At 44.7% G+C, this 26,307-nt stretch overlaps 2 protein-coding genes and 1 non-coding gene across 3 annotated transcripts in view; 1 reads left to right on the top strand and 2 right to left on the bottom strand.

Annotated features, from left to right (window-relative positions):
- Window positions 1–6,147, top strand: part of ugdh (UDP-glucose 6-dehydrogenase) — a 55,756-nt gene extending 49,609 nt beyond the window's left edge. The window contains exons 11-12 of the mRNA XM_072496591.1: window positions 3,019–3,129; window positions 3,277–6,147. Of these exons, the coding sequence (XP_072352692.1) occupies window positions 3,019–3,129; window positions 3,277–3,387 (222 nt within the window). The 3' untranslated portion in view covers window positions 3,388–6,147. The remainder of the gene's footprint in view (window positions 1–3,018; window positions 3,130–3,276) is intronic.
- A 1,701-nt stretch (window positions 6,148–7,848) lies between these two features.
- Window positions 7,849–8,040, bottom strand: LOC140409686 (U2 spliceosomal RNA). Its single transcript, XR_011940479.1, has one exon. It is a non-coding gene; the product is annotated as a U2 spliceosomal RNA (small nuclear RNA).
- Window positions 8,041–9,046: 1,006 nt separating this feature from the next.
- The window catches only part of lias (lipoic acid synthetase), a 64,435-nt gene continuing 47,174 nt past the window's right edge, over window positions 9,047–26,307 (bottom strand). The window contains exons 10-11 of the mRNA XM_072496592.1: window positions 22,759–22,870; window positions 9,047–11,367 (exon numbers count right to left, since the gene is read on the bottom strand). Of these exons, the coding sequence (XP_072352693.1) occupies window positions 11,315–11,367; window positions 22,759–22,870 (165 nt within the window). The 3' untranslated portion in view covers window positions 9,047–11,314. The remainder of the gene's footprint in view (window positions 11,368–22,758; window positions 22,871–26,307) is intronic.

The following is a 26,307-nucleotide window of genomic DNA, read 5'->3' as shown; positions in this document are numbered from 1 at the left end:
GTCCTCGAACTTCTCCTGCCATTTCTTATACAGCACCTGGTGCGCCTCTACCTTCACCGCCAGGCCAATATCTCGTCCTCATTCTCCGAGGCCTTCTGCCGCACCTCCCGGATCGCCGCCCCTTGGGTCTTCTGGGTCTCGACCAGCTTGTCGATCGAAGCCTTCATTGGCTCCAGCAGCTCAGCTTTCAAGTCCGTGCAGCAGCGCTTGAGAAACTCCTGCTGCTCTTGCGACCACTGCGCCCACGCTGCCTGGTCTCCACCCGCCGCCATCTTGGTTTTCCTCCCTCACACTTTTCGTTGCACCAAAATCACTTTTTTCACCGCTCCACTCCTGGTCCAATCCATACAGTGCCGGGGAAATCGTACTGTAACCTTCCCACACTGGGAACCGTCGAACAAATGCCGCTGGGGCCCCTAAAAAGAGCCCAAAAGTCCATTTCTGGCGTGAGCTGCCGAACATGCGACTTAGCTCAGCATAGCTGCAACCGGAAGTCTATTACATCCTTTATAATGGATTCTAACAGTGGGCAGAACTGGAATGTGCGGTGAGCCATTCAAAACTCCACACTTCAATGGGATCAGAAAATTCCACCAACAGGAGAGGCTGTAATATCCCATCCTATGTAGATGTACAAAATAGAACTGTGTGATGTAATGGATTAAATGCTGATCTTTCATATTTACATTAAAACCTAACCGTCATTGAGTGAATGGGATCCATCTCAGTCTGTTGTAAGAATCCTATGTGGAATAAATTCACTTCCTAGTGCTAACCTGCCCCTAATTTGGAATAAATTGGCAGCCACTTCCATGATGGCATATAGGGGGATAATGTAAGATATCTCACTGGTATGGTAGGGTGTTCTTGGATAAGGTTACACTATTAGATTGCTTACCAGAAGTACATTTTGGGAATTTTGCTGGTGACTGAGAAGGTAACAAGAATTGTAAATCTATGATTATCGTCAAAAGAGAAACAGTGATGGAAGCAGAATCAATAAGTTTTAAAAGGGAAATGGATAAATGTTTGAAAAATAGAAACATTAAAGGATATGAGAAAGAGGAAAATGAATTAAGATTAGATGTATTGTTTATTGAGAGATACATTGGAAAAATGAACTAAATGTCAATTTCTGTTCCTATAGGGTTCTTTAATAGCTGGATAAATAATTGCTTGAAAGTTGACATTCAAGTTTGTAAATCAGTAAGTTCCAAATTGACAAGAGCCAGTGGAACCGGACCGTCCTTGCAATTGAAAGAGGGCAAGAATTATATGGAAACAATTAGGTTTTAAAATATTTTCCAAAAGCAGTGCGATTGTGTAAAATAAATTCCCTTGGCCCCCTAGTGAAAGTATATTTTTATAGTAATTCACAATGCCATCTAAGAATAGGACAGAGTAGATCACAATACATTCTTTTTTGAGCTGGCTCATATAGGAGAAATCGAATAAGAAGTAAAATTCTATTTCAGACAAGATATATCAGAGAGAATCATAAACCTACTACTTTCTGGTTTTTATACATCATGAATGGTAAAGACTTGAGGAAAAGGTCACAGTTATCATCTTGGCCTGCAAATGCACCCCCTCCCCCCCCCCCCCCCCCCAAATGGGATATTGTCACTGGACTAGTAATTCAGAGACTCAAGGTATTGCTCTGGGGACCTGGGTTCAAATCCCACCATGGGAGATCGTAAAATTTTAATTCAATGAAAGATCTAGGGACTTAAAAGACTAATGATGACCATGAAACCATTGTCGATTGTTGTAAAAACAAGTCCAGTTCACGAATGTCCTTTAGGGAAGGAAACCTAGTCCTTACCTGGTCTAGCTTATTTGTCACTTGTAGCCACCCGAGTTGGCCAAGTCCCGATTTAAAATGGCGAGCGGCAAAGGCTGATGGGAAATTCAGCCAACACAGGCAGAAACCAGCAGGTATAAGTGCTGTGTATTTAACTCTGCAAAGGCCCAGACAGCATTGATACTAGCAGCCATCTGCATAATAATGTAGCTACCATCTACATACTAATAAGCAATCCCCGGGAACAATAGCAACATTTGGGACAAACAAAACTAAGCCAGACTCCCCGGCGCCAGCAGGAGCCAACACAAAAGAGGTTAACGGACACCTCAAGACCGCCCATCGATCAGGGAACCACTCCAGTATTGGAGAAATCGAACCAAACGATTGGAACAAAGTCCAATCACCTAAAACCAGGTACAGGGTCCACCCCGAAAGGCGGGAAGCCCCTGGGGACTATAAAGTTAAGCCCCAAGTTCAAATTGTTCCTCTTGACCGGGTCATCCAGCAACACGAACCAACATTGACAGTGACCAGTTCAACGGCCGCCGAGTGATCGTAAGTCTGAAGTCAACGCTCGCTACGATAGGCGCTCCTAGCTATCAATCCGTACCAACTTCGAATCCCGCAGACTCAGAACCCGAACGAAAGGCCATTTTGTTCCCCTGACCTGGTGGGCCAGTCCGAAGTTAAGTATAGGCCTGTTAGTCGTAGAAGTAGCTTAGACGTAGAATTTGTGCATGAGTAGCAATTACTGTGCATAATAAATGTGCTTTGATTTAAATCTTACTAATCGGTGTATTGAGTTATTGGTCATTACTCGAACTTGAACCTCGTGGCGGTATCATAAAGATACCCGGCGACTCGAGAGCAAAGGTTATAAAACAGAGCCAAGTGAACCAACCAAAAGTTAGCAACACACTCTAGACCCACAGCAATGTAGTTGTCTCTTAAATACTGGCATGGATGGACAATAAATGCTGGCCTAGTCAGAGATGCCCACGTCCCATTAACAAATAAAAAAAGGAACAACTGAAACAAAATGACAAATGAAAAGCAGGAAACATTTATTTAAATGGATTAAAATTATAGCCAGCAGACCCACAGTGTCCAGAAATGCCTGGCTGGTGTCAAAGACTCCTGCTGGTAGTGCAGACTCAGAAATGACCCTCAATGAGTCTACATCTAATTTTTGTGTATTTTCATTTTCCCAGATGCTGAATTATGAACTCATTCATTCGAAAATGCTAAAACCAGCTTTCATCTTCGATGGCAGGCGTGTTCTCGATGATCTGCACTCAAAACTTCAGAAGCTGGGATTCCAGGTACAAAGGGGTTGAATTTCCTTCCGATTTTTACAGATACTTGTTTATTGAATGGCTCGAGAAGGATTCAAACCTCAGAAAAACAGAATTCTCACCATCCTAAATCTCATGTTAATGCACATTGTTTTGGAATCTTTTTGCTTCCAGGTTGAGACTATCGGCAAGAAGGTAACCGAACAGAGGATTCCTTTCTCACCCACAGCTGAAGTGTCTAAATTCAGTTTACAAGAACCTCCATTTAAGAAAGCCACAGTGTAGATACAATGTGAAATTACACCCAACAAATAAATATTGTTTCAATTTAAAGGGGGCTTTGAAAAGAAAAAAAAAATCAACGTAGTTTCTTTGTTAATGAAACAATTATAGTATCTACAATTTTCTACTGAATACAATTGTTGTATTCTTTTATCTGTCCTGGCTGAAGATACCAATTTGCACTGGTGTGTGGTGCAGATGCCGGTTACTTGTGACCTTTCTTCATGTATATGTTTAGGAAGTAAGTATCAACTTAAACTTATCAACTGACCCTACAGACTAAGTGCATCCTTACCCAACCAGTCTTGTGGACATATGCACCAGGGTGAGTGGGTGATGACATGGAGCAGCCTTATAAAAGGAGATTGAAGGAGCGAGTCTAAATACTATCTTGGATTCAATGTACTCAAGATGGCACATTCTAAAGTGTGAGAAGAGGAAGAAGAAAGCCAGTCATTTGTGTTGTTTTTGCTGACGTCAATATCCAGGCTTCTCCACAAGATTGGAAACAATAGATTTACAAAAGCTTCCGAAACAATGTTTACAGTTGGCTCAGGATATATTTGTTAAGGCTACTTACCCAGAGGGAATTCCTGATAAATGGCCTAAAAGGACAGACAGTGCTAAACACAGACCCATTAACGAAACATCACAACTGTGTTCCAGACAGCAAAGCAGCCTTGAGCAGATCTTAACTGATTACAAAGAAAATTGGGACTGTGGTTTAAAAAAGAAAACCTTTTTCTTTTGTTTACCTGAGATTTCACCAAAGCTGGAATCTACCATTTGTTGAAGTCAGCAGCTGGTCATAGAGAATTTTCCCTACATACGAAGGACTTTCAGCCAATTGCAATTAGTATTTCAGCCATCATTAATCTGGACATTGCATTGAGGTTCAGTCCATTGCTGGTCCACATGTTACCATTTGGGTTTAAGCATAGCCCAAACCACTGGATTGAATATCTCCTCACTGTTGTCAGTAAAGATCATAGAGATGACAAAATCACACTCTTGTTAGAAACCTCACCCACTGCTAGAACATTCAGAGGAATTGTGAAATAAATTTAAAACTATGGAAAATTGTCCCGGTAAGTCCTGTCCTCAAAAAACAGGGTAAATTCAATCCAGTCTACTCTCAATCATCAGCAAAATGAGGGAAGGTGTCATCGATAGTGCTATCAAATGGCACTTGCTCACCAATAACCTGCTCACTGACGCTCAGCTTGGTTTCCACCAGGATCACTCAGCTCCTGACTTCATTACAGCCATTGTCCAAACATGGACAAAACAGCTGAACTCGGAGGCGAGGTGAGAGTGACAGACTTTGACATCAAGGCAACCATTTGAGCATGGCTACAATAAGCCCCAGCAAAATTTGAAGTTAATGAGAATCACAGGTGGAAATCTCTTTGCTGGCTGGAGTCATACCAAGCACAAAGGAGGATTGTTGTGGTTGTTTGAGGTCAATCATCTCAGCGCCAGGACATCACTGCAGCCCTAGGGTCAACCACCTTCAGCTGCTTCATCTATGACCTCCCCTTCATTGCAAGATCAAAAGTGGAGATGTTTGCTGATGATTGCAAGTGTTCAGTACCATTTGCTGCTCTTCAGTTACTGAAACACTCTTGTGTTCATATGCAGCAAGATCGAGGCAAGTCAGGCTTGGACTAATAAGTGGGTAACATTCGAGCCACAATTTCAGTTCCTTCGATAGCACATAGAATCCTCAGTGCAGAAGTTGGCCATTCAGCCCATTGATTCCACACTGATTCTCTGAAAAAAACACTCTACTCAGGCCCATTCCCTCGCCCTATCCCTGTGCATCATGCCAAATCCACCTCACCTGCACATCTTTGGACTGTGGGAGGAAACCAGAACACCCAGAGGAAACCCACACAGAATATCCAACTCCACAGAGTCATCCAATGCCGAAGTGAATGTGGGTCCCTGGCACTGAGGCAGCAATGCTACACTGTACCACCGTGGTACCCTTATCCTGTGATCTCTACCACTTGGTAAGTCAAGGACAGCCTGGGAACACCACCCCCTCCAAGCCACTCGCCATCCTGACTTGGAACTTATGTTGCTATTCCTTTGGCTTCACTAGTTCAAATCCTGGAATTCCCTCTCTTAACAGCACTGTGGGTGCACCCGACTATGTGAACTGCAGCAGTTCACGGTGGTGGCTCACTATGACCTTCTCAAAGGTAATCTTAATTGGGCAACAAATGCTAGCCTAGCCAGTGACACCCTATGAAAAAAACCATATGGCAGCTATGGGTTAATAAGGAACCAGCAGAAGAGATAATTTGTCATAAATGCACATTGTACAATTTGCTGACGTGTGAGAAATAATTTTGGACAGTCAATTCAGTTACTGGCATTGTATGTCCACAGCACAATAATGTCCATGATTTGGTGAAAATTGGCAAATGCACTCAGAGAAGATCCAAGAACACGGAGTCAATTCCAAACCATATCACTGCAAACATAAAGTAATCAGTAACACTTGGTTTTCATCTCTCTAACAGTAATGGAACTAATTGTAACCATGAATCTTGTTAAAACATGTCAACTAATGTTTCTTTATCCAATTGTTGAATTTTGTTTGGAGCACTGTACAATCCTCACTCAGACTGAAAACTGGCATTCACTTGAATATTTCATTTATCAGCTGTAATTTGATGAACCACTAAACAAATCTTAGTTGGTAACTTCTGTATGGATGTCATTATAATAAATAAAACAAGTTTCCATGATGCACTGCTTGCCTTATGACTTGCATTTTGATTGTCTTCTTTTAGATAAATGTTTGGCGTGGACACCAAGACATAATTCTAAAAATAATTTTACTGTTGTAAAGGTCTTTATCTATTTTTAGAACTGTATTAACTTACGCTAAGATTTTAGGTTAGATATGAAACCTCTGTTGAATAAACTACAGCGTTTTAATTAATCCAAATTATCAAACATCTTCGTTTGTTTGTTTTTGTCATTTTATCCCTCCTTGCCGGAGGGTTTTTGATTTATTTCTGAGATACAGTTCCACAGATTCCAGTCACTTGCACCATCTTGCCTAAATATGGAAACTCTTGGCCTAACTCACTGATCCTTGAAAGAAGCACATCTGCGAGACATTGCAATTCAATAAAAAAGCTGAAGCATACTCAATGAAAAAGTTACAAGTGATGTAAAACTATCAACACATCAGGTTATTCAACATCTCTTTCTGAACTCCACAAATCCTTTCTCACACACATGGTTACTTCCTAAAAAAAAATATTCAGTGTAGTAGTTTTGGATTATTTTTACTTTGTAACGTTCACTTGTGGGATCCATCCAATGTATGCATAAAATTAACTGATTAAAAATATTTCATGAGACAATGCTCCAACTGACACAGCAGACAGTTTTCTGATTCTCTTTAACTGTAGCTGACTCATCCTAAAAAGCTAAGTATCCCATTGTCATGAGAATAAAGGAATTCCTACAGCAGAATACAACCCATGATCTTGTCATTGGGGAAACCACTGGCCACTATTGTTATTGCACAAATACAAAACAGTTAAATAGTATAAAAGCAAAATACTGTGGATACTTGCAAATATTTTATTCATCCACGGGATATGGGTGACACTGGGAAGACCTGCATTTATCAGCCAGTCCTAATTGCCCTTGAGAAGGTGGTGGTGAACCATCTTCTTAAATATAACCGAGTGGCTCCCTCGGCCATTGCAAAGAGCAGTTAAGAATCGATGACATTCTGGTGGGTATGGAGTCATATATGGGCCAAGCCAGCTAAGGATGGCAGATTGCCTTCCCTAATGGACATTAGCTGAATCAGCTGGGTTTTTACAAAACCTAGTAATTTCATGATCACCATTATCGATATTATAATGCCTTCCAGCCTTTAATTCATAGAATCATAGAATTTACAGTGCAGAAGGAGGCCATTCGGCCTATTGAGTCTGCACCGGCCCTTGGAAAGAGTACCCCAGTAAGCCACGCCTCCACCCTATCCTCGTAACCCCACCTAACCTTTTTGGACAGTAAGGGCAATTTATCATGGCCAACCCACCGAACCCGCACATCTTTGGACTGAGGGAGGAAACTGGAGCACCCGGAGGAAACCCATGCAGACATGGGGAGGACGTGCAGACTCCGCACAGACAGTGATCCAAGCCAGGAATCGAACCTGGGAGCCTGGAGCTGTGAAGCAACTGTGCTAACCACTGTGCTACCGTGCTGCCCTATTGATTGATTGAATTGATCGGTTCATAATTCTCCCAGTACCAGTCTTGAGTACTGCTGCCTTTTAAGTAGCAACTTCAAACAGTGAGGATTGATAATTTTTTGTGGGTTCCAATAGTATTGACTTAAATGTGGTAGATAAGTTCAATAATAATAATCTTTATTAGTGTCACAAGTAGGCTTACATTTTTTTTAAAATGTATTTATTTTTATTACTTTTTCTGAGTTACAAAGCCAGGGCTCAGAGTGTGGTCAGGGGCGAACCCCCAATCCAGCTCCTTGCCTGCTCCAAAAACCAATTCAAATTCAAATTGAATCCAATTCATGGTCCCCACAAGAGAGACATACCAGATCTGAGCCAAAAGGCTACTACACTTGATCTTAGCCAAAAGGCCGAGAAGCGATTACAAGTAGGCTTACATTAACACTGCAATCCCCTAGTAGCCACACTCAGGGGCCTGTTTGGGTACACTGAGGGAGAATTCAGAATGTTCAATTCACTTAACAAGCACGTCTTTCAGGACTTGTAGGAGGAAACCGTAATGCCCGGAAACCTACGCAGACACGGGGAGAACGTGCAGACTCCGCAGTCAGTCACCCAAGCCGGGAATAGAACCTGTCCCTGGCGCTGTGAAGCAACAGTGCTAACCACTGTGCTACAGTGCCGCCCAGTGGAGACAACAAATACAGCTGTGATGAGGTGTTTGGCAAGAAGCATCTCTACACTGAGCCAAAAGCAAAATACTGTGGATTCTGGAAATCTGAAATAAAAATAGAAAATGCTGGAACTACACAGGTCAGGCAGCATCTGTGGACACACAACAGAGTTAACATTGAAGGACGATGACCGTCCATCAGAACCCAGAAAAAATCTGGTCACCTTGCTAATAATTAATATGGGGCACACCATGTGAAGATGCCCTATGATCTACATACAGTCAAATTTTACAAATTTCTGATCCCACTGTGAGACCACCACCAGGACCATATATTGGGAATCCAGAAACACGTTTTCCATGATTTTCCATCCATTATGAATGTAAGATCTCAGACTAGGAGAAATTTTATGAAATAGTGCTCCTGGTAACCTTGAATTGGGATAATATATCAAAACATTGCACATAAATTCATGACTAAATTCCGTATTCTTGTTAGTTAAAGCTCTGTCAGGAACTTCATTTTGTAAAATCAAACCGTTGGTGAAATCTCAAAATGTAGTACCAATGGTTACAAACATACCGTTATCAGTATGGTGAGGATTTGGGTCCACAATAATTACATAATCATTTCACACATATGGTTGGGGAGGGGGTGAGGGAGAAAGAGAAAAGAAGCACAAGGGCTACATTTGATAGTTGACGGAAACGGTTTGAGGATTGCAATGCAGGATTAACTTGCACATTTACTCTACTGTGTTGTACTTCATTTTATTAACATCACTTTTAGTCCATTACGTGCCTTTTTGATATAGAATAAGAATACAGTACAATACCACATGCGATTTCACAGTAGGCAGATCAATATTCTAGCCACTCCATCCAAAACCTAGTGCTGAAAGATGCATTCAGTTTACATTTACAGGCATTAATTTCACATCAAATTAAATACCTTGCACTGATCATATTAATGTATATTAGTCATTCAGCCCATTTTACAGGGGATTAACAAAGGGGTGTAGGAGCAGAGGGACAAATCATTGAAAGGGACAGCATGGTAGCATTGTGGATAGCACAATTGCTTCACAGCTCCAGGGTCCCAGGTTCGATTCCGGCTTGGGTCACTGTCTGTGCGGAGTCTGCACATCCTCCCAGTGTGTGTGTGGGTTTCTTCCGGGTGCTCCGGTTTCCTCCCACAGTCCAAAGATGTGCAGGTTAGGTGGATTGGCCATGCTAAATTGCCCTTAGTGTCCAAAATTGCCCTTAGGATTGGGTGGGGTTACTGGGATAGGGTGGAGGTGTGGACCTTGGGTAGGGTGCTCTGTCCAAGAGCCGGTGCAGACTCGATGGGCCGAATGGCCTCCTTTTGCACTGTAAATTCTATGATGAGAAAGCAGTTAATAAGATATATAGAATCCTATGCTATATGAATAGAGGCCTAGAATATAAAAGCAAAGAAGTTATGGTGAACCTTTAAAAAACATGGGGCTGGAATCTCCGTTTCAGCAGCTAAGTGCCGGCTCGAACGGAGAATCCGCGGGAGGTTTACGTGGACAAAATCGGTGGCGACCCCTCACCGATTCCAGGACTGGTGAGGGGCTAGCAGCAGTGCCGGGTGAAACTCTCGGCCCCCGTGCCGAAAGCGGCCGGGTCCCTGGCCACACATGGGCACGGCTGACGATCTACAGCGGTCGCGCCATACAACATAGCGCCGGCCGTGCATGGACCCGACTCACCATCCGCGACCCGCCTGGCCACTTCCCACCAGTTCCGCCACTCTCGTGGAAGCCCCCCCGCCAGCGGCATGGATCCCGGCCGAGTGTGGCAGCACTGGACACAGTTTGCAGCTGCCACACCGGGTTCCCGACCGCTGAGACCACTCATGTCGGGAGCATCGCAAGAGGGCTGGTCGATGACGCACCAATGCTGTTGCAATGGCACGCGGCGCGATGATGCCATTTCCGAGGGGCGGAGCATGGCCGACTGGCGTCAAACCGGTGCCAGTCCCGGGCCCGATTACGATATCAGCGTCGGGCAACTGAGAATCCCACCCATGGTTTCGGCTCAATAGGAGTATTGAGCCAATTCTGGGAACCCACTGTAGGAAGGTCATAAATGCATTGGAGTGCAGAAAAGATCTATTGGCCCTGGGGATGAGAAACTTCAGTTAAGTGGATCTGGAGCTGTGTTCCTTAGAGAAGGGAAGGCTGAGAAGAGATATGATAGAGGTGTTCAAAATCACAAGGGGTCTGGACAGAGTAGATAGGGAGAAACTGCTTCCAAAGGCACAAGGGTCGAGAATCAGAGGACTCTAATTTAAAGGCAATTGCCTAAAAAACCAGATTCAACATATGGAAAAACATTTTCATGCCGAGCGTGTTTAGGATGTGAAATGCACTGTCTGACAGTATTGCGGAGGCAGATTCAATCATGGCTTTCAAAAGGGAATTGCAGAAGCGCTTGGAGGAAAAGGTTGCAAGGCTATGCAGAAAATGCTGGGGAGTGGGACTAACTCACCTGCTTTTACGAACAGCCAGCATCGACACAACAGGCCAAAAGGCCGCCTCCTGCATTGCAACCATTTATTTCACAAGTAATGTACTCAGCAAGTGATTAAACAAAACCCCTGCACAATGGCTCAAACATACAAACAACTGTCGTATTTAGTCACCAAATCAGCTGGTTTGTTTCCACAGTATAATTTGCTCCAAAAATGCAAAATGTTGGAATTTCACTAAATATTTGTGGCGTGCATCTTCCAAATGCCAGTCAAAATGTAATCAATTTTTAATTAAAATAAAAAGTCATCCTTAAGAATGATGCTATACTGCAGCATGTGGTTGTCTACATTCCCTACCTAACACCATTACCATAATGGTTACAGTTGGATATCCAGAAAATGCAAACTTTCCCACATCCCATTAACAAATCAACAAAATAAAATTAGGTGCAATACTCAGAAGAAAAGTACAAACAAATTCATTTTGGTGTAGAATGTCACAGATTCGACCATTTTCAGTCACCTAGCTCATCTCAGGGGTTCTTTCGTTAAGTAGTTTCTTCAAGTAATATTCACCTGAATAAAAACAGAATAAGTTCTTTGTTAGGAGTGTGTTTACTTAACTTTATTTGTGTATTTTTGTTTCTCGCTTGCTCCTCTCCCCACCAGCTGAGCGGCCAGAAAAGAGTTGTCCTCAAGGCCTCTGCCAATGTCACCAGGAGATGCTGAAAACGCTTCTGTGGTTAGGCTGCAGTTGAATGCGTCTCATGCTCAGTGCCAGGTATCACTGCTGTAAACAAACTCTCATTTTTGGTGCAGTGTGACTTTACATGCAAAATACAGCTTCATTTAGGGGTCAAATAAACCTTTGTTGTGGAAATTACACATACCCATGAATACAGTTACACACCAGCATCAGTCTAGTGGCAGTTGACCTCAACCTTGGTTGGACCAGAAGATCGGGCAGCACGGTATAGCACAATTGCTTCACAGCTCCAGGGTCCCAGGTTCGATTCCGGCTTGGATCACTGTCTGTGCGGACTCTGCACATCCTCCCAGTGTGTGCGTGGGTTTCCTCAGGGTGTTCCGGTTTCCTCCCACAGTCCAAAGATGTGCAGGTTAGGTGGATTGGCCATGATAAATTGCCCTGAGTGTCCAAAATTGCTCTTAGTGTTGGGTGGGGTTACTGGGTTATGGGGATAGGGTGGAGGTGTTGACCTTCGGAAGGGTGCTCTTTCCAAGAGCCGGTGCAGACTCGATGGGCCGAATGGCCTCCTTCTGCACTGTAAATTCTATGATAATCCACTCAAAGAATTGGCTAAGCACCAAAACAGCAAGAAAGGTGTAGGAGAGAAGATGTCTATCATTCCCAAGAACTTTTACTCTCACTGCAATTTTCACGGCATTACACTTTCCAGGCAGGTGAGGAAGAAAATTGAATAAAATTCTACAGCTAATGTTTAGAAGTATGATTTTTAAAATTAGAAAAGGTTTTTTGATGCAACTTTCATGTTATAAGCAGAACACTATTTTGGGATGTGGAGTGGAGGAAGTGCATGAGAAATATTACTATTATAGAGTCAGAATGGCACAGGAGGCCGTTCAGCCCATCAAGTTGCAAAAAAAAGTTTAATTTTGATAATTATTTACAATTTGTTTGTAGTTTTGTTATGGGCATTAGTCAACTAATCAAGCATGTCAACCTAATATTATTCAAGGCATCAGATCATCACATGACTTGGTCTTAGCATCACACCCAAAGGAGAAAAAACATATGGCCCCTAAGCCAGTGGTGAAAACCATTAAGGTTGAACAATTACTGGTGTGGATTCATCCACCTCCCTAGCAATTGAAATTCATCAACTCCCTTCTCTAAATTCGAATATCTACTGTGTAAAGAAAAATGAGTGTTAAAACATTCAGCCTTGTACATTAAATTAGTGCAGTTTAATTGGTGATGTTTAAAAGCAGAATCATAGAATCCCTACAGTGCAGAAGGATCGAGTAGCCCATCGAGTCTACACCTACCCTCCGTAAGAAGGCGGCATGGTGGCAGTGGTTTGCAAAGCTGACTCACAGCTCCAGGGACCCGAAACCGACCTTGGTTGACTGTCTCTGTGGAGTTTGCACATCCTCCCCGGGTCTGTGTGGGTTTCCACCAGGTGCTCTGGTTTCCTCCCACAGTCCAAAGGTGTGCAGGTTAGGTGGTTTGGCCATGCTAAATTGCCCCTTAGGATGGGATCGCATGAATAGGGTGGGGATTGAGCCTAGGTACGGTGCTCTGTCAGAGGGTCGGTGGGACACGATGGGCTGAATGGCCTCCTTCTGCACTGTAAGAATTCTATGATTCTATGAAGGATGTGCTACCCAGCCCCCCCCTCCCCCGCCCCACCCATCCTATCCCCATGACCCCACCTACCCTTTGGACACCAAGGGGCAATTTGAGCATGGCCAGTTCACCTAACCTGCACATCTTTGGACTAGTAGTAGCAGAATCATAGAACTTACAGTGCAAAGGAGGCCATTCGGCCCATCGAGTCTGCCCCGGCTCTTGGAAAGAGCACCCTACTTAACCCCACATCCCCACCCTATCCATGTAACCCTGCAACCCCATCTAACCTAAGGGCAATTTGGCATGGCCTATCTACCTAACCTGCACATCTTTGGACTGTGGGAGGAAACCGGAGCATCCGGAGGAAACCCAGACACGGGGAGACTCCGCACAGACAGTGACCCAAGCGGGAATCGAACCTGGGACCCTGGCGCTGTAACGCCATAGTGCTAACCACTATGCTACCGTGCGGCTCAGTGTAATAGTCATTTTCCTTTATAATATGTGGCCATATTTGATTTTGTAAGTTTAGAATCAAGTTCTGTAATTAACTTTTGTAACTTTATAGCTCTTTTAGCTTTCATTACTTAGGAACATGTTGTGTTATATTTAGTACACTAATCACTTTCATGCACTGATTTTATATAGACTTTGTGTGATTTCTGTAATTTTGTAAGTTTCGGAAAATTATTCTGTATTTTTAATTGAATGATAGTAAGTACTGACAAATACAACAAAACACAGTATGGCATAGCATTCTCTCAACAAAACACATTGACAAGCACCTGTTTTAATGAAGTTCTACAGGACATACTGATACCTACAGATCAATTAAACATCTGGACCAATGAATCCCTGTTCCCAGACATCACATACTGTCTTATCCCAAATAGAATTCACTTATATTCTATACATACCCTATATTAAGTATTACCCACTTTGTAAACTTCTTTATTTTGGTTATAAGCAGCTTTACCACACCACTATATCCTTTGTTTTTAAAAGTAAAGTAACTCATTCCAAGGAACCACAGAGATAAATAACATCACCTAGCAAATGGGCAGTACAAAACGAAGAGTCACTGATAAGGATCTGATTTAATGAGGATCTTGCACCAATTAAGCAAATCTGAGATGAGGAGCTCAAGGTATTATGAGGGCATGTATGCATATTTCTCCTGTGTTGAATGAATTGACAAGGAAGATATCAAAAAACTTTATCTTAGCAACAAGTAAATAAAGTAACAGAAACAAACTTTTATGGGGAGGAAGGTCCCACAAGTAATTGACACCTTAGAGAGCTGGTCAGGGGCAATAGGAAATTAAATCAATAGATAACCCTCAAGAAAATAATCATAAATTGATCACACGCTCCTTAAGACAATTAAGAAATAACCTTGCCTCATTTAGGCCAATCAGAATGCAATATCATTGATCACGGTGTGAGTTGTGCTTTGGAAAGAGTGAAGAAACAGCAGCTTTCACTGACCAAGTCACGCAGCAAGTTTGAAACTGAAGTTCGTAGAGCCTGCTGTCCACAGGGAAGCAGAAGTTATGGGGTGAGAACTGAGACCGAGTGCCAACCTGCTCCCAAGGCTGAACTGCAAAGCAAGAGCCGTGGTACGCTAATCCTGTCCTATTTCGATAAGTATTAATCTCTAATTTATTAAAATCTCCTGAGTTACTTCACCAAACTGTGTCCTGTTGCCTGTATGGTTAAAATCTCAAATGAACACAACTACAATTTAAGTTCAACCAGGAGATAGAACTTAGTTTATGCAGGAAATACTAAATTTCAGGAGTGGGATTCATACCCATGCCTCCTTTGACTGCTCAGCCACCCTGACTGTAGATATCACTTGGAAACATTAGGGCTTAACGCAAGGGTCTCATACCCATGAAGCACGTACTCCCATTACTGAGTTACACCTCCACTAGCTTAAAATTGCTAAAATTAGTCAAAGGAAATAGGGGTTGTAAAGATGAATCACTTCTTCCTTTATAAAAGGTAAATTCCATCTACAAGGCATTAATAGCAATTTGGGTACTCCATTCTAAAGCTTAATTTGAGACAATGAGCAGTCTTACACAAACGGAGGGAATTATTCTGTCCTTCACCTGGCATTTTGATTTTTTTTTTGGGGGGGGGGGATGTTGCAGAATAGGAGAAGGAGAATACTCAGGACTGAAAAAGATCACTATCTCCTAAATTCAGAGCCAACTGCACAGTCCTGTTGTATGATCCATACAAGTATGAGGAAAGATTGATTACATGTTTTAATTTGTAATATTTATTTTTAATCGACACTAATTGGTTTTGGGGTGGGGAATGGTGCGTGTTTGGCTGGACAGGTATGCTGGTTCTACCAAATCAATGTAAAAGTATTTTCCTCCTGGGTCCAACAATCCTCACCTCCTAGTGCCAAGTATCCAGTGGAATAGGAAAGCTGGCCATCCAGAGTTAGAATTAAAATAATATGCGAGAATGAGGCACTGAGTCTCATTATCATATATAAATTATCAACCCACCTCCTAGGAGCTGGCTGGCTGCTCGCATTCCTCTGTTCAAACCAGAAGTGGGAGAGCTGGAGGTGGGTCGATACTTTTAACACTTTATCCACCCTGACCCAAACCCAACCATTTTTGGGGTTAAAATTCCCCCTATGGAGTCACTTAAGAGCTACTGCAAACATTTCACCTGCAAATTATTTGCAGTGTGGAGTATAATAAATTTTCCCTCCCATTTACCTGGACACCAATTTAAAAAAATATTTTTATTAGGGTATTTGCAAGTTTTTATAATAACAACAGCGACATAAACATGGTACACCTCCCACTTTTGGAATTCTGCTTCTGCTGACATTTTAATTTTCCCCGAGAAAGTCGACGAACGGCAGCCACCTCCGGGTGAACCCTACCTTTTACCCTCTTAAGGAGAACTTTATTTTCTAGAGACTGAGAAACTCAGCCATGTCACTAATCCAGGTCTCTGCCCTCGGGGGCTTAGAGTCCCTCTACATTAATAAGATCCGTCTCCAGGTTACCAGGGAGGCAAAGGCCAAGACGTCGGCCTCTTTCGCCCACTGAACTCCCGGCTCTTCCGACACTCCAAAGATCGGCACCTCCAGATTCGGCACCACCCATGTTTTTAGCACCGTGGACATAGCCTTAGCGAAACCCTGCCAAAACCCTCTAAGCTTCGGGCATGCCCAAAACATGTGGATATGATTTGCTGGGCTTCCCGCGCACCCGTCCTCTACCCCAAAAAACTTGCTCATCCAGGCCACCGTCATGTGTGCCCTGTGGACTACCTTGAATTATATCAGGCTAAGCCTGGCACATGATGAGGATGTGTTAATCCTGCTTAGGGCATCCGTCCATAGACCCGCCTCTATCTCCCCTCCTAGCTCATCTTCCCACTTGCCCTTAAGCTCCTCCACCGGAGTTTCCTCTGATTCTAAAAGTTCCTGGTAAATATCTTATACCTTCCCCTCTCCCACCCAGGTACTGGAGACTACTCTGTCCTGTATCCACCATGGCAGCAGCAGCGGGAAGGCCGGAACCTGCCTTCTCAAGCAGTCTCGCACCTGCAGATCCCTAAACCCATTCCCTGCTGGCAATTCAAATTTATCCTCCAAAGCTTCCAAGCTGGGAAAGCTCCCATCTATAAATAGATCCCCATCCTCCTAATTCCTGCCCTTTGCCATCTCCGGAACCCACCATCCAGCCTACCCGGTACAAACCGATGATTATTATAAATCGGGGTCCAAACCGATGCTCCCTCCACTCTCTTATATCTCCTCCACTGCCCCCAGATTCTCAGAGCCGCCACCACCACCGGACTTGTGGAGTATCGTGCCGGTGAGTACAGAAGAAATGCCGTTATCAGTGCTCCCATACTTGTGTCTTTGCATGACGCCGCCTCCATCCGCTCCCACACCGACCCCGCCCCCACTACCCCCCTTCCTAATCATGGCTATATTAGCTGCCTAGCAGTAATTGCAAAAAATCGGCAGCGCCAACCCACCCTCCCCCCGACTGCACTCCAGCAACACTTTCTTCACTCGCGGGGTTTTACCCGCCCACACGAAGCCCAAAATAACCTTATTCACCCGCTTGAAAAAGCCCCTCGGGATGAAGATGGGGAGGCACTGAAAGACAAAGAAATCTGGGAAGGACCGTTATTTTCACAGTCTGTACCCTCCCCGCCAGTGATAGCGGGAGCATGTCCCATCTCTTAAAGTCCTCTTTCATTTGTTCTACGAGCCGGGGTAGGTTTAACTCATGCAGTGCCTCCCATTCCCGGGCCACTTGGATTCCCAGATATTGAATGCTCCTTCCTACCATTCTAAACGGCAGCTCTCCCAGACTCTTCTCCTGCCCTCTTGCCTGGATCACGAACATCTCGCTTTTTCCCACGTTCATTTTATACCCCGAAAAATTACCAAATTCCCTGTGGATCCGCATAACTTCCCCCATCCCCTCCAATGGGTCTGAACGCAATGGCCAATGGCTCTATGGGCAGAGCAAACAGTAACGGGGAGAGGGGGCTGTAGCCATGTAAAATGGCTAACTCCCGATTAGAATGGCCAAACTCCGATTTAAAATGGCGAACGGAAGAGGCTGATGGGAAAATCAGCCAACAGGACTCAAACAGACAGCTGCAGGTAAAACAGTGTATTTGCCTCTGGGGAAGCCAGACCGAATCGATACCTGCAGCCATCAACATAACAACACCCCAGCCATCTGCATATAAAGTAGCAATCCCGGGAACAATATGCTACAAATTAGTAACACAAAGCCGACCCAGACCTTTCGGTGCCAGCAGGAGCTGACACAAAGAGAGGTAAACGACCACCCCTCGATCAAGGAATCGCTCCAGCATTGGAGAATATCGAACCAAGTGATTTGGACCAAGTCCAATCACTTGGAACCAGGTACAAGGTCCGCCCCGAGAGGCGGGAAGCCCCTGGGGACTATAAGAATAGGGGCCAAGTTCAAATCGACCCTTCTTCCCTTCTTCTCCTCCCGGCGGCATCCTTCTTCACTCTCTCCAACAACAGCCGAAAGAAACGTAAGTCTTACTCCAACGATCGCTACCAGATAGACACTCCTGACTATCGACCTGTACCAGCTTTGAATCCCGCAGGCTCAGAACCCATACGAAAGGCCATTCGTTTCCCTGACCTGGTGAGCCATTTCCAAAGTTAAGTATTGGCCTGTTAGTTGTAGGAAGTAACTTAGAAGTAGAATTAATGTATAAGTATTGATTGCTGTATATAATAAATGAGCGTTGATTTAACTCTTACTAAGCGGTGTGTTGGATTATTAATCATTACTCGGACTTGAACCACGTGGCGGTATCAGAAAGATACCTGGCGACTCAAGAGCAAAGGTGACAGAATTAGAGCAATTAAACTAAGGTTAAAACGAGCAACAGGGCACCCTTGCCTCGTCCCTCAGTGTAGTTTAAAATACCCCGACCTCAGCCGGTTCGTACGCACACTCGCTACTGGTGCCTGATAGAGCAACCACACCCAGTCAATGAAGACCTCACCAAACCCAAACCTTCCCAGCACCTCCCACAGGTAATCCCACTCCACCCGATCAAAAGCTTTCTCCGCATCCATCGCTACCACCACCTCCATCTCCCCTCCTTCTGAGGGCATCATAATAATATTTAAAAGCCTTCGAACATTGGTCGTGAGTTGCCTGCCCTTTATAAATCCCGTCTGGTCTTCCCCCATCACCCCCAGGACACAATCCTCTATCCTTGTGGCCAGTATCTTAGCCAGCAGTTTGGTGTCCACATTCATTAGAGAAATGGCCTATATGAATCGCATTGCTCCGGATCCGTCTCCCGTTTCAGGATCAATAAAATCGAGGCCTGCAACATTGTTGGGGGGAGGACTCCCTTCTCTCTTGCTTCATTAAATGTCCTCACCATCAGTGGGCTCAATATCTCTGAAAACATCTTATAGAATTCCACCGGGTAGCCATCCAGCCCCATGGTCTTGCCCGACTGCATGCCCTCCAGCCCCTCAATTATTTCCTCAATTTCAATTGGGGCTCCCAGCCCTTCCACCAGATCCTCATCCACCCTCGGGAACCTCAACTGACCCAAAAACTGCCTCATCCCCTCCACCCCAGCCAGGGGTCCCGACTCATATAATTTGCTGGAAAAGTCCTTAAACACCTCATTCACCCCCACTGGGTCCAGGACAGTATTCCCACCTCTACTCTTTACTCTCCCTATCTGCCTCCCTTTTTCTGAGCTGGTGCGCTAACATTCTGCTCGCCTTTTCCCCATACTCATAAATCGCCCCCCTTGCCTTCCTCAGCTGTTCCACTGCTTTCCCTGTAGTCAACAGCCCAAACTCTGCCTGTAACCTCCGCCGTTCCCTCAGTCACCCCACGTCCGGGGCCTCCAAGTATCTCCTGTCCACCTGGAGTATCTCCTCAACTAACCTATCCCTCTCAGCCCATTCCGCCTTTTCTCTATCGAGATTAATTCCCCTCTGACCACTGCCTTCAAAGCTTCCCAAACCGTCGCTGCAGAGACCTCCCCCATATCATTTTTTCCAGGTAGTTCTGAATGGACTTGTTCACCCGCCTATAGATCGCTTCATCCGCTAACAACCCCACATCCAGCCTCAATAGCGGGCGTTGTCCTCTCTCCAAACTAACCCGTAGATCCACCCAATGTGGGGCATGATCCGACACTGCGATTGCCGAGTCCTCAGTATCCACCACCCCCGGTATTAGAGCCCTGCTCAGAGCAAAAAAGTCAATGCGAGAGTATACCTTGTGGACATGGGAGAAAAAAGAAAACTCCTTCACCCTTGGCCATGCAATCCTCCATGGGTCTACTCCCCCCATCTGTTCCATAAACCCCTTCAATTCCTTTGCCGTGGCTGGCACCCTCCGTACTTGATTTTGACCGGTCCAATTCCGGATCAATGACTGTGTTAAAGTCTCCCCCATGATCAAGTTATGTGACTCTAAGTCTGGGATCTTACCGAAAACCCGCCTCATAAATTCCACATTGTCCCAGTTCGGAGCATATACGTTCACGAGTACCACCCGCACCCTCTCCAGCTTCCCATTCACCATTATATACCTCCGCCCCCCCCCCCCCCCCCCCCGTGTCTGACACGATTCTCCCTGCCTCGAATGCCACCTGTTTATTGATCAAGATCGCTACCCCCCTGGTCTTTGAGTCCAGTCCTGAGTGGAATACTTAGCCAACACACCCCTTTCTCAATCTAGTCTGGTCTATAGCCTTTAGGTGCGTCTCTTGTAACATTGCCATGTCCACCTTCAGCCCCCTCAAATGCGCAAACACGCAAGCCCTCTTGACCGGCCCATTCAACTCTCTAACGTTCCATGTAATCAGCCATGTCGGGGGGCTTCCGCACCCCCCCCACTGCCGACTAGCCATCACCCTTTTTAGGCCAGCCTCCAACTTGCGTCCCCGGCCTCCTCAAGCCCCCCACTCGGGCATTCGCCGTCCCCGACCTCCCATTTGTCCCCTAGTAACATTTCCTCCCCTGTCAGCAAAGCAGCACCCCCCCCCCCCCCCCCCACCACTCCCTCTCCCCTGGTAACAGCACCAGAAACCCAAACCCCCATATCAAGCTCCAGCTTAACACCTGCTCGCCCACATTGTGCTTCCATGAGTCAGCTGACCTAGCTGACTTAATAGCTCCCACCCATGGCACCAAACAGTCTGTCTCCTCTTTGTTCTCTCCCCTCTCCCCCCACTTGGACTAACATATTCAAAGCATCACATTCCCCAGTAAACAAACATCAGAAAAAACAGAAGAAAAACAACCACAGAAAAAAACCCACAAAAAAACAACCTCCCTCCATCCAGCTCCCAGTAAGACAAAGTTAACTTTAGCCATCGAAACAGCCCCTTATTGCACATAACACTACTTATTCAAACCCGCACAAAAGTGATTGTCAACAAATCGCCACTGCAATACTCTCCCCAAGGATTCAGTGTCTTTAGTTCACATCTAGTTTTTTTTCCTTGATGAAAGTCAATACATCGTCCGGTGTATCGAAGTAAAAATCCCGTTCCTCATATGTGACCCACAGATGGGCTGGGTACAACATCCCGAACTTCACCCCCTTCTTAAATAGGGCCACTTTTGCACGATTAAAACCAGCTCACCTCTAGGCCAAATCTGCGCCCAGGTCTTGATAAAAGTGCAGCTCACAATTCTCCCACTTGCTACTCCGTTCTTTTTTGGCCCACCGCAGAACGTGTTCCTTGTCCAGGAATCGGTACAAACGTACCACCATCGCCCTCGGCAGCTCGTTTGCTCGGGGCTTCTTCGCGAGGGCTCTGTGCGCTCTATCCACTTCCAGGGGCCGAGGATACGCCTCAACCCCCATCAACTTCTCCAGCATGTTCGTCACATAGGCCCTCACATCCGATCCCTAAATGCCTTCAGGGAGGTCGACGATTCTCAAGTTTTGCCTCCTGGACCTGTTCTCCAGGTCCTCCAGCTTCTCCTGCATTCTTTTCTGGCAGTCATTCATCATCTCCACCTTGGTCTCCAGCACGGTTAGGTATTCCTCGTGCTTGGACACCTTTTTCTCCACCTACTGGATCGCACGTCCGTGGATTTCTTAATTCTGCACCACCTGATCAATCGAAGCCTTGAATTGGTCCAGCGTGTCCTTCCTAAGCTTGGCGAAGATATCATCAAAAAACTTCACCAGCTGCTCCGTCGACCACTGTGCCGTCTCCCCGCGGCCCTGCTTCTCCGCCATGCTTTCCAGAGTTGCCAGCTCTGCTCGGGTCTCCCTTGTAGAACTTTGTTTTCTCGCACGGCCACTTCTGGTCCAATTCTCCATACACTGGAGGGGGATTTCTCCTCACCGTCTCACTCTTCACAGATTTATCCAATAAAATCTGGAAAAAACCAGGAGGAAAAGGTCCAAAAGTCCGTCACAAGCGGGAGCTATAAAATGTGCGACCTACTCCTCCATGGCCGCCACCGGACATCAATTATACGGACAAAACATTCTGTGACTCAATACAATACCTTAGGTTTTTTGCTAGAAACATCGAAAATAGGAGAAGTAGGTCATTTGGCCCCTCAAGCCTGCTCCGCCATTCAATATGATCATGGCTGATCCTCTATCTTAACACCATACCCCTGCGCTCTCTCCATACCACTTGACAACTTTGGAGACTAGAAATCTATTGCTTTGGCCTCCACAGCCTTTTGTGGTAGAGAATTTCACAGCTTCATCGTCCTCTGAGTGGAGAAGTTTCTCCTCACCTCAGCCCTAAATGGTTAGTCCTGCATCCGGAGATTCCTCGTTCCAGAACGTGTCCCCCCACCCCCATCCTCCAACCAGTGGGAACATCATTCCTGTCTCCAGTCTGTCCAGCCCTGTCAGAATTTTATACGTTTCAATTAGATTTATATGATTCAATTATGCTGATTATCGTAAGCATGAAATGCATAAGACTGCAGACTTATTAAAGATAAGTAATAATTATGCAAAAGAGGTAAAACATTAATATTGACTCTATTTGTGTTTTAAGTAAGTTTGCCTTAGGTTGAGTTATTGGTGACAGAAGTGTACAGTTCTATTTAAATTCTAGCCCCATACCTGCTTTGTATGAAGACCGCACCAGGGGTCCACTTGCTGTATACAGGAATCCAAGCTCATTCCCCACATTTTCCCAGTATTTAAACTTCTCTGGAGTTATGTATTCATCCACCTAAGGGAATGGAATGGACAATGATTACAAGAACCATGGTTAAGAGATGGACAAATGTTCTGTTTTAAAGACATCCAATGGTAATGAATTTGCTTATTACTAGATTTGGAGGTGCAGTGGGTATGGCAAGCAGAGGATTTTTGATTAACTAGTTGAAACCTTAGCTAGTTCAAAAACTATTGAGCACCTGAGAGCTTTATTCATGGAACTACATTCTCAGATGCCATGACATCTGCAATTTTTAGATGCTTACTAATCAATACTGGAGACTTGGAAAGAGTTAGATAGGCTAGTTTTAGAAGAAAATACCTGGACTCAAAAATGGGATGGTTGCTAAAAAATTTGATTCACTGATGCAACAAACAAGGATTTGGGATTGGTAAAAATAGAAGTTTTCCACAAAATGTTTTCCATTACATAAATATTCCCGTTTTTATATAGCTGTTGCAAACCTCACCAATGTAAGGAATGAATATTCAGTGAGGGGGAATCATGTGGCTCGGAAGTTCTTTAATGATATTGAAATTTATTAATTTATTAAAATTAGGTCCCTGCTCACACATTACATCACAGCAAGGTGCCGGGGCAATCGGGAAACGATTTTTCCCCTGGTGAGAATTTTTTTTCCCAGCTCTGGCGGGATTTTGGGCCTGCATCGCCATTTGCACCGATGGCTAACCCGGGCTCAAATTCGCTCCCAACATCTCAGAAGCTTCTCCTTCCTGAACAAACTTAAGATTAGTTTATAGTTACAGAAGAATATACATACAGGAACAAAGGTTAAAGAAACATTTAAATTGTAACATTAAAAGGTGTCACTTATTATGAAGAGGTATGCAGAGGAGTTGCCCTTTGTTTTTAAGCTCATTTGTCAAAATCTTTGGCTCACACAATAGAGTGGTTGCATTAGTCAAGCAACGGGCGGCACAGTGGCACAAGGCTTCAAAGCGCCAGGAACCCGGGTTCAATTCCCAGCTTGGGTCACTGTCTGTGTGGAGTCTGCATGTTCTCCCTGAGTCTGCAGGAGTTTCCTCCGGGTGCTTCGGTTTCCTCCCACAAGTCCCAAAAGACGCACTAGTTAGGTGAATTGGACGTTCTGAATTCTCCCTCTGTGTACCCCAACAGGTGCCGGAGTGTGGCGACTAGGGATTTTCACAGTAACATCATTGCAGTGTTAATGTAAGCCTACATGCGACACTATAATGGTTATTATTTAATTAAGCAAAGGGGAAATCAATAAAGGTCGTCAATGTGGGTAAGTGACAGCAAAGGCTCATAAAGATCGTTTGGTTAGTTTCTGTTGTAAACCAACACAGAAATTACAAATACAAATTTAAAATGTTATCTTTTCATTTTGGCAACTTGGGGTTTGATTCCAGTATAGACTGATCAGATGAAATATCCTCCATCTGCTGACTGCAAGGGTTTAAAATTAACATGGGCAGTCTCAATCTTGGTTTGTCATATACTGATACATAACAGTAGATGTGCCATAATTTGTCACTGAACTGCAATCTCAGGGATGCGTGATATGCAAAATGAAGAGGTTGGGGTATGCAAGTTAGTGTCTTGTTTTATTTGGGCAAGACCCCAAGGATCCGTAGGGCGTTTCTCCAGAGGGATAGGCAGTCAGGTGGTTTACCTTTACCCAATTTATTTTATTATTGGGCTGCCAATATTGAGAAAGTACTGAGCAATCAGAGTTCCATATGGGGCAAATGGAGGAGAGTTCTTGTCGGGATTCTAGTTTGGGTGCTTTAGTAACTGCCTCGCTTCCAACCTCCCCTATGAGATTTTCTTCGAAATGGGTGGTGGTGTCCACCCTGAGAATCTGGAAGCAGTTCAGATAATATTTTAAATTTAGCTTGATGTTGTTGTTGGCTCCTATCTGTAGTAATCATCTCTGTATGGTGAGCTTGGACTTGACGTTTAGGATATGGCAGAGAAGGGTCTGGAAGGGTTTGGGGACTTACTCATGGAGGTAAGTTTGCCAGTTTTGAGGAGCAGTCTCGGAAAAACTTAAACGCCCTGTAAACAATTTGTTTGGCTACTTCCATCATAGAATCATCATAGAATTTACAATGCAGAAGGCCATTCGGCCCATCGGGTCTGCAGCGGCTCTTTGAAAGAGCACCCTACCCAAGCCCACACCTCCACCCTATCCCCATAACCCAGTAACCCCACCCAACTCGAAGGGCAATTTTGGACACTAAGGGCAATTTAGCATGGCCAATCCACCTAACCTGCACATCTTTGGACTGTGGGAGGAAACCGGAGCACCCGGAGGAAACCCACGCACACACGGGGAGGATGTGCAGACTCCGCACAGACAGTGACCCAAGCCGGGAATCGAACCTGGGACTCTGGAGCTGTGAAGCAATTGTGTTAACCACTGTGCTACCGTGCTGCCCTCAGATTCGTGATTTTTTGCGGAAGACTATTCCTTCTTTTCCCTTGGCACCATCTTCCTTCCTGTTGAAGAGAATTTTATCTTTGGCTGGGTCTGGTGGGGGAGAATTAGGGGTATTTATGGTCAGATCATATCAGCGGAGTTGGCTCCATTGGGTGAGGTGAAGATAAAATGGGAGGGTGAATTGGGTCTTATTCTGGATGAGGTGTGGAGTGAGGCTCTTTGTAGGGTCAGCTCCACGTACTGTGCTCGGCTTAGTTTGATCCAGTTCAAGATGATGCACAGGGCTCATCTGACCAAGGCCTAGATGAGTGTTTTTTTGGAGGTGGTTGACAGGTGTGAGCAGTGTTCTTGGGGACCAGCTAATCATACTCATTTGTTTTGGGTCTCTTTCTTCAACAAAATGTCAGAGATTCTTAAGTGTCAAAATGGAGCTTGGTGGCCATTTTCAAGATCTCGGACTCACCAGTGCTGCAGGCGGGAGTGAAGGCAGATGTCCTCGCCTTTACCTCGTTAATGACCTTCTACTCCGCCCAGTGCCTCGGTCTGGTTGGGTAACCTCATAGAGTTTCAACATTTGGAAAAGGTAAAGTACACCATTAGGTGGTCGGTAAATGGCAGCTATTTCCTTTTTTAAGGAGTTGGTCAGTCAGTTGTTAAAGGTTTTTTTTAGTTAAATGTGTGTGTGGGGGCGGGGGGGTAGAGGTAGGATTGGATGTGTCCGTGACTGCTTAAAAAAAAAAAATTATAGTGCCAATTCATTTTTTCAATTAAGGGGCAATTTAGCGTGGCCAATCCACCTAACCTGCACATCTCTTTTGGTTGTGGGGGCAAAACCCACGTAAATAAAGGGAGAATGTGCAAACACCACCCGGACAGTGACCCAGAGCTGGGATCGAACCTGGGACCTAGGCACTGTGACGCAGCAGTGCTAGTGTTCTTGATTGTTGATGGTATTCTTTTGTTTTGTAGTATATTATTTTGTTCTAATGAAAAAGGTTTTCAATAAAATATTTCTTTTAAAAAA

This window comes from Scyliorhinus torazame, chromosome 3 (genome assembly GCF_047496885.1).
Source record: "Scyliorhinus torazame isolate Kashiwa2021f chromosome 3, sScyTor2.1, whole genome shotgun sequence".
NCBI lineage: Eukaryota > Metazoa > Chordata > Chondrichthyes > Carcharhiniformes > Scyliorhinidae > Scyliorhinus > Scyliorhinus torazame.
The sequence above is the reverse complement of the archived record's forward strand: the minus strand, read 5'-3'. Positions and strand labels throughout refer to the sequence as shown.